Source organism: Neodiprion pinetum, chromosome 7 (genome assembly GCF_021155775.2).
Source record: "Neodiprion pinetum isolate iyNeoPine1 chromosome 7, iyNeoPine1.2, whole genome shotgun sequence".
Taxonomy (NCBI): domain Eukaryota; kingdom Metazoa; phylum Arthropoda; class Insecta; order Hymenoptera; family Diprionidae; genus Neodiprion; species Neodiprion pinetum.
The window spans coordinates 20,311,846-20,327,694 of NC_060238.1; the positions used below are offsets into that span (position 1 = coordinate 20,311,846).

General features: G+C 41.4%; 2 protein-coding genes across 8 annotated transcripts in view; one reads left to right on the forward strand and one right to left on the reverse strand.

The window, feature by feature from the left end:
- sev (receptor protein-tyrosine kinase sevenless) overlaps positions 1-11,621 on the forward strand; it is a 37,932-nt gene extending 26,311 nt beyond the window's left edge. For 2 of the 6 annotated variants that reach the window (XM_046633925.2, XM_046633930.2), the window contains 18 exons: positions 165-397; positions 531-770; positions 1,668-1,818; positions 1,893-2,389; positions 2,473-2,762; positions 2,841-3,188; positions 3,272-3,584; positions 3,667-3,990; positions 4,057-4,676; positions 4,757-5,398; positions 5,483-5,736; positions 5,825-6,976; positions 7,046-7,474; positions 7,568-7,791; positions 7,865-8,335; positions 9,010-9,373; positions 9,716-9,769; positions 10,018-11,621. In XM_046633925.2, the coding sequence (XP_046489881.1) occupies positions 165-397; positions 531-770; positions 1,668-1,818; positions 1,893-2,389; positions 2,473-2,762; positions 2,841-3,188; positions 3,272-3,584; positions 3,667-3,990; positions 4,057-4,676; positions 4,757-5,398; positions 5,483-5,736; positions 5,825-6,976; positions 7,046-7,474; positions 7,568-7,791; positions 7,865-8,335; positions 9,010-9,373; positions 9,716-9,769; positions 10,018-10,865 (7,454 nt within the window). In that variant the 3' untranslated portion in view covers positions 10,866-11,621. The remainder of the gene's footprint in view (positions 1-164; positions 398-530; positions 771-1,667; positions 1,819-1,892; positions 2,390-2,472; positions 2,763-2,840; positions 3,189-3,271; positions 3,585-3,666; positions 3,991-4,056; positions 4,677-4,756; positions 5,399-5,482; positions 5,737-5,824; positions 6,977-7,045; positions 7,475-7,567; positions 7,792-7,864; positions 8,336-9,009; positions 9,374-9,715; positions 9,770-10,017) is intronic. The other 4 variants (XM_046633926.2, XM_046633927.2, XM_046633929.2 and 1 more) reach the window with 4 other exon arrangements.
- A 221-nt stretch (positions 11,622-11,842) lies between these two features.
- Positions 11,843-14,716, reverse strand: LOC124222698 (uncharacterized). Of its 2 annotated transcripts, none has more exons than XM_046633932.1 (3): positions 14,632-14,716; positions 12,637-13,900; positions 11,843-12,238 (listed from the first exon to the last, which is right to left on the reverse strand). In XM_046633932.1, the coding sequence occupies exons 2-3, from the start codon at positions 13,885-13,887 to the stop codon at positions 12,233-12,235; spliced, it is 1,257 nt and encodes a 418-aa protein (XP_046489888.1). In that variant the 5' UTR covers positions 13,888-13,900; positions 14,632-14,716; the 3' UTR covers positions 11,843-12,232. The 2 variants fall into 2 exon arrangements, with proteins under 2 accessions (XP_046489888.1, XP_046489887.1); XM_046633931.1 differs by lacking the exon at positions 14,632-14,716 and adding an exon at positions 14,241-14,404.
- Positions 14,717-15,849: the final 1,133 nt, after the last annotated feature.

Below are 15,849 nucleotides of genomic sequence, written 5' to 3' on the forward strand. Positions count from 1 at the left end.
TTGTTTCATAGCTTGGAGTCGAAACGCTCTGGCATTTGTTAAAAAAAATTCTAGACTCACTCAGAGTGGATCATCTGTTCAATGGAGAGAATTAAAAAGATGATATACAGCATGGAATAAAATCCAATGTGTACTCGGGTAATTATCACTGCGAATCATTTCAGAGGAAATAGGCACTCCACCTGCTCCGGCACTAGTCGCCGACAGTCTAACAGCCACCTCCCTGAGGCTGGAATGGAAGGGCATCGACTTGGCGAAACGAGGTGCCAAATTATCCTACGTGGTACAATGGATGTACGAGGAGCTCGCGGAATCTTGGCAATACTGCAGAAACGAATCGTGGGAAAAAGACAATCAGATTTTAGTAAAAAATTTACAGCCTTACACAAAGTACAGGGTATGTGGATCACTCGATTGGAATTGTTATATTATTGGAGATCAAACTTCACTCGACGTACCTAATCCAATGTTGAAATGTACGACGATGTGACGCTGTGACAAAAATTATTTATCTCATTTTTTTTTTTCAGTTTCGCGTAGCCGTGATCCTGAAATCGACTCAGCACTCTAGGGAATCAATTGCTTCAGCTCCTAGTGTTCCAATCTTGACTAAACCCGAGGGTTTTCCATTGTCACCACCGGTAATTGTTAGGGCGGCAGCGGTAGATTGCTGCCGCGTGTCCGTGTCTTGGGAACCGGGACCGTTTCCAAACGGCCCACTTTTGTCCTATGTCCTGCGGCTGCAAGGGGGCAATTATTCCACGCTTAAGGTATACACGCCACGCCAGAAGATAAACTTTTCCCGTTACGTTTATAGTTCCTTGTTTCGATTTCATCGGAGAATCAGAAGCAAGCTAGCGCTATTTCTTTTATTGACAGTGCTTTATATTGTGCGCATATAACATTGTGATTATAATCCACTTTCCATACCTATCTATTTGTGATATTTGCTTACTCTGCCACGTACGTTACCACGCTTCACCTTGTCAATTACACTTTTTCAATGTCTTACAGTCTGTCACGATGCTTATTACTATATATTACAATCAATTACATGTGAAATTGGTTCGGCAAGCTACAACTTTGCACCCGTTATGCATGCATGCGTTCCATTCTTAGTCGTAGTAGAACAAATTCAAATTGCCTGAGGATAAACAATTGGTGTATCGTCAATTTTTACAAGCTTGTAACGGCAGTAATGGAAGACGAATAGGTGGTTCGAGTAGACGTCTAAAAGTAGAATGTCTTTTGCTAATTTGAGAAATATCTGCTCGCGACGTTTTGTGAACGTATCTTTCCTAGGCTAGCATAATACTCAGGCTTAGCGTGTCACCGTTTCTATGTAATTGAACGAATATTGAGCTAAGAATTGGAAAAAGAAACAATATCTATTCGTCAGACTTACAGCACGGTAACAAACTTGGTATTTGAATTATTTTCAAGCTTCAAATCCGCCATCTTCTCATAACTAACATTAACACTTCCAGCTTGTTCGAACCAATTCACTTAGGCAGCAGATTCTGGCATGGCGTTCTATCCTGCGCTTCAAATACTTGATCGTTTTCTAACAGGGATCAATTATATATAAATATATACATACATGTTTGGGTAAAAGTTATGAGCAACAAATTGCGAGTCGTTGAACAATTTTCCTACTTCACCTACAGGATATTTCAGCTGTTGAAAATGTGACAGACCATTACATGTTTCAAAATCTGACGCCACATCAAAACTATTCTGTGAGCATAACGATGAGGAATAGCGAAGGGGAGGGACCTCCTGCCGTAATATACATTTCAACAACGCCCGAGCCAGCTGGTAAAAATTAATCTTCAGATCTAGTCTTAATCGTTGTACCTGTTCGAATCGTCACAATTTATCCTTTAATTCAGTTACAGACATGCAACTACCGATACTGATTCTTGGAGGAGAGCACCAGGTGAAGAAGCAGGTCGCCGACTTGTTAGAAAATCCAGTCTTGATCTATGAAACGGCCAACAAAATTTGCGGTGTCGCGATACACGTTGCCTCTGGACAAGTATTCGTATCGGATTCAGGTGGCTACGTTTATCGAACATCGGTTGATGAAAAAACCGATCCTGTTGTCGTGCTGAGCCCGGACCAAGTGAACTTCAAGCCACTGAGTTTATCCGTTGATTGGCTGAACTTGCATCTGTACGTCTTGGGAGAAGTCAAACACGCAACGACCGTCTGGCAAATCGCTCGTTGCAACCTGGATGGACGGGGACTGACCGTTGCGGTCGCAGCTTTTTTGTCCAAGCCTTCGCACATCGAAGTTGATCCGTACAACGGGTACCTGTTTTGGGTCAGCAAAGATGGATTATCTCGTTTGGATTTAGCCGATATTAGCAACGGTGTGAAGCACGAGGTAAATTTTAGACACGATCGGCGCGGGTGAGGATAGATGCACTACCGAATTCGTTGATTGAACAATAATTTCATGACCTACAGACACAGCCAGACCTTATACTCGAAGATTCGCATCTGGAGGCATTTATGGTCGATCACAGAAATTTTCGTCTGCTGATACCACATCCTATGCAAAACACGGTGTTATCGGTTACTTTGGATGGTAGAGAAGTCTCGAATCTCCGAGCGAACACTCAGCAGCCGCAATTTCAGAACGTCGTTTCACTGGCTATGGCCAACGGTTTGTTTTATTGGGCAAACGGAAGGGATATACTAACGGAAGACTATCATCCAGGCCAGAACAGATACTTTCATAACTCGTATCCCTACAAGTAAGCAGATTTATAGATTTCCAGAAATACCTTTTGGTGAAAAATACAGGCTCAAAACTAATCCAATCGATTCGACAGGTCTTGCTACAGCGTAAATGTGCTGATGGACGCCAGTCAACCAGCTCCAGTTCCTGTCAATCCACCGACCGGTGTTCAGGCTGTTCTTGGAGCCGAAATGGCAAAGGTTTCTTGGAGAGCGCCGTATCTGCTCGGAGGACAGGGTAAAGGAGCTTGGCAAAACTGGTCCTACGAATTAGAAATCAAAGACGAAATAACCGGGAAAGCTGTTCATCAAAAAGGAATCCGTTTATTGTCTCACACTGTTCATCGATTGAGAGAGAGAACTAAGTATTCGATAAAGGCTGCGGCATATACGAGCGCCGGACGAGGTCCCTGGTCTACAGAATTTCGAGGACGAACATTGAGGTGAGCAGATTGGGAATAATTGTATTCAGTTGCAGGTAAAAAATGCGAGCTATTTTTATTTATTAGCAAGATTCGTTTTGCAGAGATCCAAAAGGCGAGCCCTACGCTTCTATATTGTGGTCCGCGACTGAAGGATTATTGAAGAGTGACGTGACCGGAGAAAACGTGGAGACTTTGATACACAGGGCAAGCTGGAAGGACTCTGAAATGCAGTATCACATTGTCGACGTTGCGTGGTACAAAGACCTGCTCTACTTGGTCGGTAATAACTCGGTTTTGTACTGCTATAACACGACTAGCCATGAGAATAACAGAATGCACATAAATTCCGTTGGAAGCGTCGCTGTCGATTGGATATCGAAAAAACTCTACTGGGCAAATCCAAATCAGCAAATAGTGAGCACGAATAATAATATCTCATGAAACATTGCGTACAAGTTTTAGGGAATACCGAAACTGATGGAAATATGATATTTAGATAACCAGAGCAAACTTGGATGGAACTCATCAAGAACCAATGTCAATACTGGCAATTGTCAAGGAATTGATGATAGACTCGTTGGAAGCCTATTTGTATTGGTCGACTGGATATGCGGTCGAAGTATCGAGACTTAATGGCCAAGACAGAAGATTCTATTATTCCGATGAAATATTTATCGGTAAGCAAGTAATGGGTTTGACGTTGGACACGGAGAACAAGTTTGTGTATTGGATTGTCAGGAGTTACGAAAGCGGATCGATACTCTACAAAGCACCAACGTCCGAAAGAATACCATTGAATGATAAAATTATTCCAGAGCAGGTTTGAATTTATTTCTTCCAGATTCGGTTTTATCCAATTCCAACAGTCCCTTATCGACTGTTTAAGAAATATTTGGAGTTTCAGGTTTCGGCGTTACAATATCCTAACATACAAGGGCCACTTTGTTACTTTTCGGAGCACTTGCTGTGGCTCCAAGATGATAGAAATGCAGTTATCGGAGATTTGTCTGGTCAAAACACAGCCATTATCAACGGAATAACCTTGTCCGGTCTTCAGATGGTTGCCATAATGGATCACGCTCTTCACAAGTATCCGAAGAATTTATCTGCGAATAGCATTGTTGTATTACCGTCTGCGGTAAGCATAGACAGCATAAGAGTGGAAGGTAAATGGAACAATTTCAACGTCTCGTGGAACCCTGTGAAGAATGTAAACTACGGAACGGTCTTTTACGAGGTGAAATTCGCGGATTATATAAACACGAATACGAATTCAGAAATCACTAAGGAAACAACGATACCTTACCACAATTCCGAAATATTTTCACCATACGCCATATTGGAAGTAACCATAAAAGCGTTCACTTATTGGGGAATGTCACATAACACACGAAAAATTCTGAGATCTCCTCAAGCGAAACCTAGTCAACCAACAAACGCAAGAGGATTCGTTGAATTTGATAAGAAACCACTTAGCGACGAGACTAATATTTCCGCGGTGTTCAGGTACGCTAAATCGGCAGTTATCAACCGAAACGTGACTCCTCATATTATTCGTATTCTAAGTCAAGTTCTTTCGCTTACAGATGGGATCCACCCGATCATCCCAACGGCTTGATCCAAGTTTACGCAATAGACTGTTGGTACATGCTGGAAGGTATGAATATAGACATTTGCAACTGTCTCAATGTAAATTCGACAATGTTGGAATACCGATTGTATCAGTTGCTGCCGAACACAACTTATTACTTCCGAGTGCAGGCATACACAGAAGTCGGTGGCGGATGGTTCACCGACATCGTCAATATATCAACTGATTACGAAAATCCTGTACCAAAAATATTGGTGGCTACACCAGAGGCTGTGAGAATTTCAGATTTGGACAGACAAATCAACGACACGATAACCAGACATGTCGCTATTGAAGTGGCCTACTCTGCGGTGGAGAATAAAGTATATGGAATAAACGAAATGCAGGAGATGATGCTCGCGGATATCGATAGTCCGAACGTAACAAAAATTCTTAAATTGAACAATACCGCGTCAAGTTTATGCGTCAATTGGGTTACCAGGACCTTATTTTGGACGGAAGCAGATTACGGAGAATCTGTTAGTAGAAATATTATGCGACTGGATTTAACAGCGTGGGAAGCAGGCTATACAATCGCCGAGAAAATAATAACCACTAGGAACGCAACGTTGAATTTGGATATATCACCTCTGACAGGGTGAGCAAAAGATTAATTTTTAACAGCACAAAGTGTTGAAATTAATTAGCATTTTTGTTAACTGTTTTATCTTTTCCGACACAGAACATTGTATTGGATCGAGTTAGTTCAAGCCGATCGTGGAGTGACGATGCAATCAAATTTGAACGGAGAAAATGTTCAGTATTTCTTCAACCAAATTGACGACTGCTCGTGTCATTATGCGCCGATTGTGAGACCGGTCATGGCGGTCGACAATACGGACGCCTCTACTCCTGTAATTTATTGGGTCTCAATGGAAGGCCACTTGAACATCGCAGACATGGATGGATGTACTTGCAATATGGTGCTCGGTCCAGGTACGTTCCAGGCTATGAAGAACCTTGGTGAAAATTGTAACATATATAATATCGAATGCAGCGTTGAACTGGTTCGTCACGATTTCAGGTTTTAACAGAGGTTTACCACCGACGTCATTGACAGTGGACAAGATCAATCTTTACTGGTCAAACGCGGATAAGGACAGTGTTTATTACGTAGAAAAGGCCAATCCGGATGACACCAGAATCAAAAGACTTTACTTGCAGAGCCCGCGTAGTCTTAAAGCCATTGGAAAATCTTTGCAGCCTTATCCAGTTGCCGAATGCTTGGTTCCGAGACAAGTATCTGATAATGTTGAAGTTCTGAAGAAATTTTCAAACTCCATCAAGATCAAGTTACCTGAACCTGTGCCCCACTTCGCATGTGAGAAATATAATCTTCCGGCAACACTGTATACCATTTACATTACCGAATGCTCCGCGGTAGATTCTACTAAGTGTAGCAACAACAGAGAAAATATGAAACTGAAGACTTTCAAGAAGGAAATCGAAGTTGAAAATCTTAAACCGTTTAGTAGATACATGTTTCAGCTGAGTTTGAGCAACTACTACAGTGGCTTGGAGTCTTCCAGTCCTGAACCACACCAGGGAGTAGTAATAATAACGGAGGCAGGAGTGCCAACGAGGCCGGAAAATGTCGAAGTTCAAGCACTAACGCCTACTTTAGCGGCGGTTAGTTGGCTCCCACCAAAAATATTGAACGGAGCAGCTGTTCGCTATGAAATTCATTGGAGACCAGTGCAGCTTGTTAACGGAATGAGACACAACGGCGAACAGTCGATTAAACACACCGAGCAATCTTCGGATGGAAAACTATCTGCGACGCTGCAGTCATTATTGCCGGGACAAGATTACCTGATATGTGTTCGCGCTTACTCGACTTCCAGTGCTATTTACAACGAAAGCCTTCCTCAATTCCTGAAAATGTATCCAGAACCAAACAACTTGACGCTGACTGGTACCAGTGTCAACTCGATGAACATATCATGGGTGCCGAATAAAAATCTGACTATTGACTACAGTCTGCAGTACTCGATAGTGGGATCGGACAAATGGCAAACAGTTGTTAATCCGATACTTCGAAATGATAAGGTGGAATTCCACATTCGTAAACTGCAACCGAAAACTTTCTACAGATTTAAATTGACGCTAAGGTATCCGATTTATAAGCTTAACGTCACCTGGCCGTCAGACGCGAGATTTACTTTCCAAACATCAGGTAAGTTGCCTGTTTCTCCCCATCTTTCGAGGTTGAACTTAATCGATGTTTGTCCCTCTCGTCTTCCAGGCGATGTTCCAAGCGCTCCTGGAACTCCCACAATAACAAAGGTGCGTGGTCCGGTCTATCAAGTTAATTGGGAGCCTGCACACGCTCGTGGATCTTCGATCACGTTGTATCGTCTTGAAGGAACCATCTTAGAAGATTCCGATACTATGGATAAACGTCGCAACGAAACTAGCGAATGGCGCCTCTACTATAACGGGACAGACACTTACTGGATAATCCCAGACGAAATGGTGCAAAAGTACCAATTTCGAGTTCAAGCAAAGAACGCGTATGGCCTTGGAACTTGGAGTAAAGCCAGCGCAGTGGTTGACTTAAGTGAGGCTGGGAGTGGGATATTTGTCCCTCCACAACACCTGGGATTGATACTAGGACTCAGTGTTCCTCTGATCCTCGGAGTGATGCTATTATGTTTTGGCTTTTTCCTTTGTCGTGAGTGTCGATTTACCGTGAATAATTTGAATTTAAGGACAAAACTACTGTTCGGCATGATTTGAAAGGACTAAAATTTATCCGATATTTTAGCAGTCTACCGGCAACGTAAAGAGGATAAAAAGGCAGTAATTCCACCAGCTGCGCCCGACGTTGAATTAGCAACGTTACGTGAAATTCCGCGCGGAAATTTTATGCAGTCAAACACGTTGTACGCAACTGCGACGCAAGACGACCCGGACGACTCTTCGCTGCCAAAGATAAAAAGGGAGCAAATAACGCTGGCCAAATTCCTGGGTAGCGGTGCATTCGGAGAGGTGAGTTTACCTCTTGAAATACGTACTGAAACGAAGATTCAGTTTCTAAAACAATGCTCGTGTCTTGTACCAGGTTTTTCAAGGCATTGCGAAGGACCTGGACGGTCCTGGAATAACTGGAGTGGCTATAAAGACTCTTAGAAAAGGGGCGTCTGCGCAAGAGAAGACTGAATTTTTACGCGAGGCTCGACTTATGAGTCCCTTCAGGCACAAGCACGTTCTTCGACTGCTTGGAGTTTGCCTAGACACAGATCCGCCGCTGCTGGTGTTGGAGCTAATGAAGGCTGGGGATCTGTTGACGTATTTGAGAGCCAGCCGCTGTCTACAGCCATCGGATCCCTGTGCTCTTCGACTTCAAGATCTTCTTGCTATGTGCGAAGATGTGGCGAGAGGCTGCCAATACCTGGAGGAACTTCATTTTGTTCACAGAGACCTAGCTTGCAGGAACTGCCTGGTATCCGCCAGGGACAGAGAGAACCGTGTGGTAAAAATTGGAGACTTCGGACTCGCAAGAGACATCTATAAAAACGATTACTACCGCAAGGTAATTCGTCCGCACTGCATTTAAGGGGGTTTAATATGCGGGCAGACGGTCGAAATAGTGGCTAAATTTTGGGTATTTATACCTCGACAAAAAATGATTCGCATAGATTGGGGTTTTGCTCAAAAGTACGTAGATCAAGCATCATTTAAAAATTTTTTAAAAATTAAAATCAACGAACAGGAAGTATTGTTATTGACAGTAACATCTACTATGCTCGGTAAGACGTTTTACTGCGCCCGCTATATCTAAAAAACGGTTCATCCGATTTATTTCAGATTTGGAGACAATATCCTTGAGTAGTCCTCTTTTTCATGACCAGGGTTTTTTTTTTATTCATCGTACTGTTCATTTTTGTTAATTAAATAAAATAGTCGCCAATTTGGAAAGAAGAATCGAACGTCAAATTTAAACGGTTAACACATCGTTGAGAAAGAATACGAAAGAAAAAAAATTTAGATCATGGCAAAGAGAATAAATGAGCGAAGAATATTGTCTTGAAAATTTGAGGTAAACCGGTTGTTGCGACGTATTCGAAAGATCGTACGCAGTAGAAAACATCTCACCGAGCGAAAGGTTTGACGTTATTGTCAAAAGCAATACTTTTCATTGACCGATTCTATTAAAAAACAAAGTCCGAATTCACGAATATTTAACAAGTTATGCTTATTTCGTAGGAGGGCGAAGGCCTACTGCCGGTACGATGGATGGCACCGGAGTCTCTAGTGGATGGGGTATTTACCTCTCAAAGTGACGTGTGGGCGTTCGGTGTTTTGATGTGGGAAATCACTTCCCTGGGCCAGCAGCCATACCCGGCAAGAACAAATCTGGAAGTGCTATACCACGTTAGAGCTGGCGGAAGACTGCCAAAGCCGCTAAATTGTCCAACGCCGTTACATCAGTTGATGCTGCGCTGCTGGAGCACGGCGGATGCTAGACCCAGTTTTAAGGCTTGTTTGGATCATATAATAACGCTCAGAAGCAGAACAGAAGATGCCGCGATCAGCCCTGCACATGCTGGCCATTACTTATCTAAACAAGGTTTGTTCCAACTCGATTCAATCGTGCCTCAACCTCATTCGCATTGATCTCTATCTTGCATGAATATGTTACATTCATTGTGAAAATATCTATACGATGCTACTGAAAGCCGTTTCGCTTCGATTCAATTCAAGAAACACGATTATCTTACTCTGTGACGAAGAAGCAAAAGTTTTTCGTTCGGTTATAATTGAAAATTCCGCCAAATTGGAACGTCTGTTTCATGTCAATTTTAAAAGGGGATTAAACTGTTCTATTGACTTGAGAAAATTTCCCGTTTATTCTTGATTAACATTGCTTGAAAAAATTTTGAAATGACCATCGCATGGCTTGTGCTTGCAGGCGTGTCTAACATGGCTTACTTTGCTGATGAGAATCAAAATCATAACCACTCAGGTAGGTTTCATGTTTAATGTCATTTAGCCCATTTATTTAACCGGCGATGAGCGTCTTCACATAAATTTACGTTATTGTCATTATGACAGAATATCCATCAAAGTTAACAAACCTTAACACTCCCCAACACCTAAGGAATACAGCGACTAACCATCAAAGAAATTGGAATATACTTTGCAAGCTCCGAAGTGGTCGCCGGCGTTGTGAGCTAATACAAGATTGTTGACAGTCGTTTAAAATTTGTTTAGGCAACTCCTGGAAATCTACAAGCTCCGAAGGCAGTAGGGACATGCAGCCATTTTTACCCGATTCTTGCAACACGACGGCACTATTAGCGTCCGGAGAAATTCCGAAATATTTAGAATTAATAGCAGATAACGATGTACCTGATATTAGAGATACTCCGACTGGTGGCTATGAAGTACCGAGACCCGTACAGTGCCTGGATAAAAATGAAGTTCAAAAGGAAAGCAAAATACCAGAACTATCAGATTCGCAAAATGAAAGCTCAAACTTGGATCGTGAACAATTGGAAGATGTTGTAAATCAAAAAAGAGAATCGACGAATAACTTTGACTTGACGGAACCAAAAAGAGCCTCCATTTCCAGCACAGGAGAAAAATTCTGCATTTTGGATAGCTCAAGGTTGGCTAATCATGTTTCAAAATGTATAGCCGCGACGAACTCTCCGAATTCCATTGACGACAGTCGCAAGAGCGAAAAAATCTCAACAGAAATCAGAGGATCGCTGACTAGTTTGAGCGGTAGAAGCAGCAGCTCCCACGGCTCGTCGACAAGCTTGACTCCTTCTAGGCCAAGCTCGTCGTTATTAAATTCTCAGAATACTTTGCCATTGAAGAAGAATGGGGCAACTAAGCAAAACATTCTATCGAGCGATACGAATGGTGGAAGAAATATAATTTCGAAATTAAGCAGGACACATTCAATTCTGCAAAACGGGAAAGCGAATATACCTTTAGCAATAAATAGTGCCTTACTGAATTCTCTCAGGCAAACACCAGGTACAGGTGAAGATGGAAATGAGATCGCTACCTATACAAATATAAACTCTGACGCGGTCAGAGTAAATGGGTAATGATAAAAGGTGATATTTGAGAAACTGGATATTATAGTGTAGATATTTAGAGCCTTGACTGCCATGATTGATCATTTGTGTAGTACATAATTTCGTTACTATTATGATAAGTAATCGGTAAGAAACATTGGAACCTGTTTTAAAATGCCGAACTATGAATTGACGTACGTACGTGTTGTTGAAATCAAAGGCAAACGATTGCGACGATGTATACGAAATTGTTAAGTTTAAATTTATCGTAGACAACAATATTATTATACGCAAAGTTGAAGGTTGAGATATTTTATCAAGCTTTAAAAACGTATATTAAAGGCGTGTACCGATATTGCTGTAATTAAATTATTTCAACGTGCTGCTCATATATTTAACTTTTAAAGTGCCTTTTAAACGATAATAATTAAGATAAATGAATAAATATAAGCTAGCGTGAATCAAATTGTAAATAATTATATTTTTAAATGTTTTTCTAGTATGTCATCATTAGATTTTCATCCATCAACTTACACCACATTTTCACACACATGCTCAAGTATTAAGCATCTTCCAGTCAACTTGAATAAACTTGAAAACGAGTTTGCTTAAAATAATCATTTCGTGTCTTATTGTAGTTATTTTTCTTCATTTCCATTTCAAATGTCATTTTGCATACGTAACATTTGTATTGTTCCTTGATCATTTGATACTAATTTTATTATATTGTATAAAAAATGAAAGAAGGAATCATTACATGGAATATAAACGATTATAATTGAATAATGTAATTACTTTTGTAAATATTACTTTGCGTCAGTGAAAAATTGCTCGTATATTGTTTAAGTAATAAATATCCAAAGATTCGTGGGCCGGAAATGGTGACTAAAATTACCCCAACGTATCTGATACTTGGCCACTATCCGTCTACGTGCTAATGCGTAACGTAGGAAGTAACGATGTAAATAAATAAAATAACCGACAGTGAAATGAAGAGGTAACACAGATTCATGACATTTTATATTTTTAATTTATGCGATTGTTTTATTTTTCACATTGGTAGTGTACAGGTTCAATTTTGTACGCCATGTCTTACCGGATAGAACATTACAAAGTTTGTGAATCAGGATTGACAATAAAGTAAACAATTCTGAAGAAATAACAATCCGAATTTCTCGATTCCTTGATCTTAAAATATCTATAAAATATTTCATCAAGATCTATTCATTTACATTTAATCTTTCTAAAACTTCAAAACACTCTTCCAGCGCTCGTTGCCAACAAACTACCGATGCAATCTAACGATACACCTGCGTTCCATAAAATTGCAATATCATCGTTCTACATTGACATTCCACCTCTTCGAGCACCGCCTATGCTCAGTAAGCCCGTTAAGCTCATTTCTGCAAACAAAAATGATGAAATAAAATTAACGAAACTACATTCTCATCAACTAATTTGAGCCCGCAAATTTCTTTGGGGAATTTTACTGAATTCTATGGTAAATATGCAGAGCCAACAACAAAATATACAGCGCGCTGTGGATTATTGCAATATAACAGAAAAACTGCTCGGTTAAAAGTATCCTTCTGATGACAAATCTTTGACAGTTTTGGAGCAAAGAGAAATTTAAATCCAAGATTTATTATTCATTAGTTGCCTGGTTTTATGTCTTGTTTCGTAAAATTTTGAGATTATATCGTTTTATCGCTGTCAAAGTATGAAAGGTAAATTACAACTGTACGGAAACTTGACATCAAGTAGAAAGACGAAAGAACAAAAGCCATTAATAATTTCTCACCGGAACAGCAGATGTAAATGGGACGTCATCATCCAGAGCATCATCCTTACTCTGTTCGTGCAGAAGAACGTATTCCCGAGAGCTGAATCCAAAGCGCAGAACATCCCTCTCCAAGAGCTCGTGATACCTTTTAGGCTCGAGTTTGATGTCATTGACATGAGTGCCGTTGGCAGATTCTAGGTCTATCAAATACGGTCTGACCCTCTTTCCTTCGCCGCCATCTTCCCTCTGGAATGAGACAAGCCTAAACTGCAGAGCGGCATGCTGTTTGGAGCAAGACGGATGGTCCAGAGGAATATCCGCAACCTTGCGATCCCTGCCCATCAGGTAAGCAGACTGCCTATGGACGTAGAGGGTGGGCAACGCCTTCTCACCCTTGAAGGGATAGAGTCTCCAACGGCGCTTCGGCTTTCGCGCCTCCATTGGTTCTGTGTATTTTATCACCACACCGTTCACAGTATTTGCGTCTTCCGTCAACTTTCCAGACGGCTCGAAATTTGGCTTCTCTTTCTCAATTGGCTTCCCGTTGTTCTCCTTTTTCATATCCGCTTTTCCCCATTCCGGCGACGGCTCACCCTTTACTCTGGAGCCGTCGAAACTGCTTCTCGGCCCATCGCCATCCCCGAATCTGTTTCCTCTACCCCCTCGCCTGCCACCTCTACCGCTGTTATGTCTACCTCGTTCTCGCTCTTCAAACCCCCTGTTCCTCTCGTCTCGCCGAGGGGACTTCCTTTCGTTCTGCCTTCTGCCGTCAAACCTATCGACGGGTCGATTTTCACCGTTGTAGTTTCTGTTCGACCTTTCCGGAGCATCGCGTTCCCGCCTCCGCTGGTTGTCAGATTCATTTTGGCTGCGGTTATCCTCCTTCCTTCGCTTTTCCAAATCTCTGTCTATATCTCTATCTCTCTCCTTTTTCTCCCACTTGGTTCTGGCCTCTCCGCCGTCCTGGCGCTCTCTGTGACCCTTTCTTCTGTCGTCGCGTGACGCCGGGTACCGTTGGTTCTGAGACTGAGGACTGTGCTTCCGCTTCCTTCCGTCCGGGCTTTCCCATCTTGATCTTTCTACGTTTCTGTCCTGGCGCGTTTCCTTTGGCCTTACGCGTTCTTCTTTCTCCATCTGCCTCTTGCGCTGCTTCGGCGAAGGCGGTGCTTGTTCTTTGGCATCACTTGAATTCGACGAACCTTCGTCCTTGGAACTATCAGACTCGTTCTCTGAACTGCTAGCCTTGCGTTCCCTTTTCGTTCGCCCCATTATCCAGATTTTCCTGTTGAATTAAACCATAGACATGGAATCGAACAAATAATTTTAGAGATTAAGGCATCCGATAGTATGCGCTGGGTTGCTGTATTGAATTTTATTCTGGCATTAAGATTATTCGGAATGTTAAAACTAATCTCGCAGCTCTGGAAATACGCCAAATTGCGTGTAGGGAGGATGCAATAAGTGACGTCAATTCAATCAAGTCTCCTTGATTGCCACTAATAATTTTCCCACTCAACACACACCAACATTTGTTGTTTGAGGTTATGTACACGAGTTGACTGAAGGCGAAAGCATCCGAAAAATTTTATAACCCAGTGGATTATCGAAAGTAAAATACTTACAAAATATGGCTAGTGTGTTTCACTAAATGTAGGCATCTGCGATTAATGTTAAGATCGCTACTGAATTTCTGATATTTCGATTCATTCGCGACGCTAAAAATCCGGGCAAAAAGTACGACGTTTCAAATTGTCAAACACCGACCAAGATCCGTCGTTTCCGCCATTTGTCGGATTGTCTCGTAAATAGCAGGGATGCCACCGGCCGGCCAAGAATAGTCCCTAGACCGGACGATTGGAGTAGAATAATTCAAATTACGGTACAAATAATAAAAGGAAAAATGACAATAAACTGTTGCTCGCGAGAAAGTTTGTCTTTGGTGTACGATTCACTTGCACCAGAAAGAAAAATTGAGGCACGGTAATAATTATTCCTAATATGTTTACAACTTACCTTGTTCAAAGTATCCTTGACTTCTGGTGACTTCTTCCCCAAGTTGTACAGCACGAACCGATGCAACTCTGTTCGTCGACAGACGTTGACTGAGGGACACGTAAAGACTGAAAGCCTTATGAGACTTTTCGTAATGAAATGTGTACGTGATAAATTGATCGTCACGTGGCGCTCTCTGCGGTCTTTCTTGCACACGCAACCCAATCCGACAAATGGTCGGTACGTAAAGACGACGAGAACTGATGTTACCATCGTTTACCGCGTATATCCAGATTTTTCATAGTCGAATGAATATTATTATGCCTATGGAAAAGACGAACCGGAACAGACTGAAATTTTCATACAATCCCGTAACGACGCCGTATACGTTTCAACTATGCAAGATCACTCGAGCCAAATTCAGCAATGCTAATGTAACTCCATCGAATCGACAAAAATTGTGTTATCTAAATAGATGCACAATAAACATACACTTGGTTTACTGTTAACGGAGTTGGAAACCTTTCGTTGATGCAAACGATAGGAGAAATAGCCGAAGAAGTTAACCAAAGGATGAACATGTTTTACAAAGCTCAAGCGCGCAACTCTCAATTCGAAACCTGGACGCTTCAACGCTACCAGCAATAATTGCTCGGAACCGAAAGACAAAAGAAACAAAAAGCCTGGAATATCTTATTCGCTATTCGTTACAGCGTCCCCTCTCGGAATTTCGGCCGAGTGTCCCGAGATGGATTTTCCGGATTATTTGTAATCAAATCATTATCAATTATATACGGATGGTTTCAAATAAGGTATTTGGCACCCGGCGAACGCATCGGCTTGCAACCCGCTGCCTGCACATTTTTTACACAATTACGTAATACAACGTAACAGTGTCGGGCTATTCTTCAGTTTCAAACTAAAAATTACGATTAACAGCGTTAATTTTTAATTGCGGTGATAGAATAAAAATTTTCCGTAAAATTCCTGATTTGAGTTTTTTAATTTAAATATTGAACGTAATTGTATAATGATACGAATTTGCTCGTCGAAGGGGAAGAATTAATTCTCAGTTAAGTTTTTCTAATTTTCAAAATAAACAACTGCTACTTTATTCAATGTTTCGAATCAAGGGAATTTAAACAGATTACCAATAAAATTTTTCGAATAAAAAAGTAAAAAATAATTCTGAAAATTAAAAATAATTCCTACATCAATTTCTTGGAGTACAATAAGAGA

Bases quoted from the DNA above. Each gene is read 5' to 3' on its own strand.
- LOC124222698 (XM_046633932.1), bottom strand. From the start codon at position 13,887: ATGGGGCGAACGAAAAGGGAACGCAAGGCTAGCAGTTCAGAGAACGAG.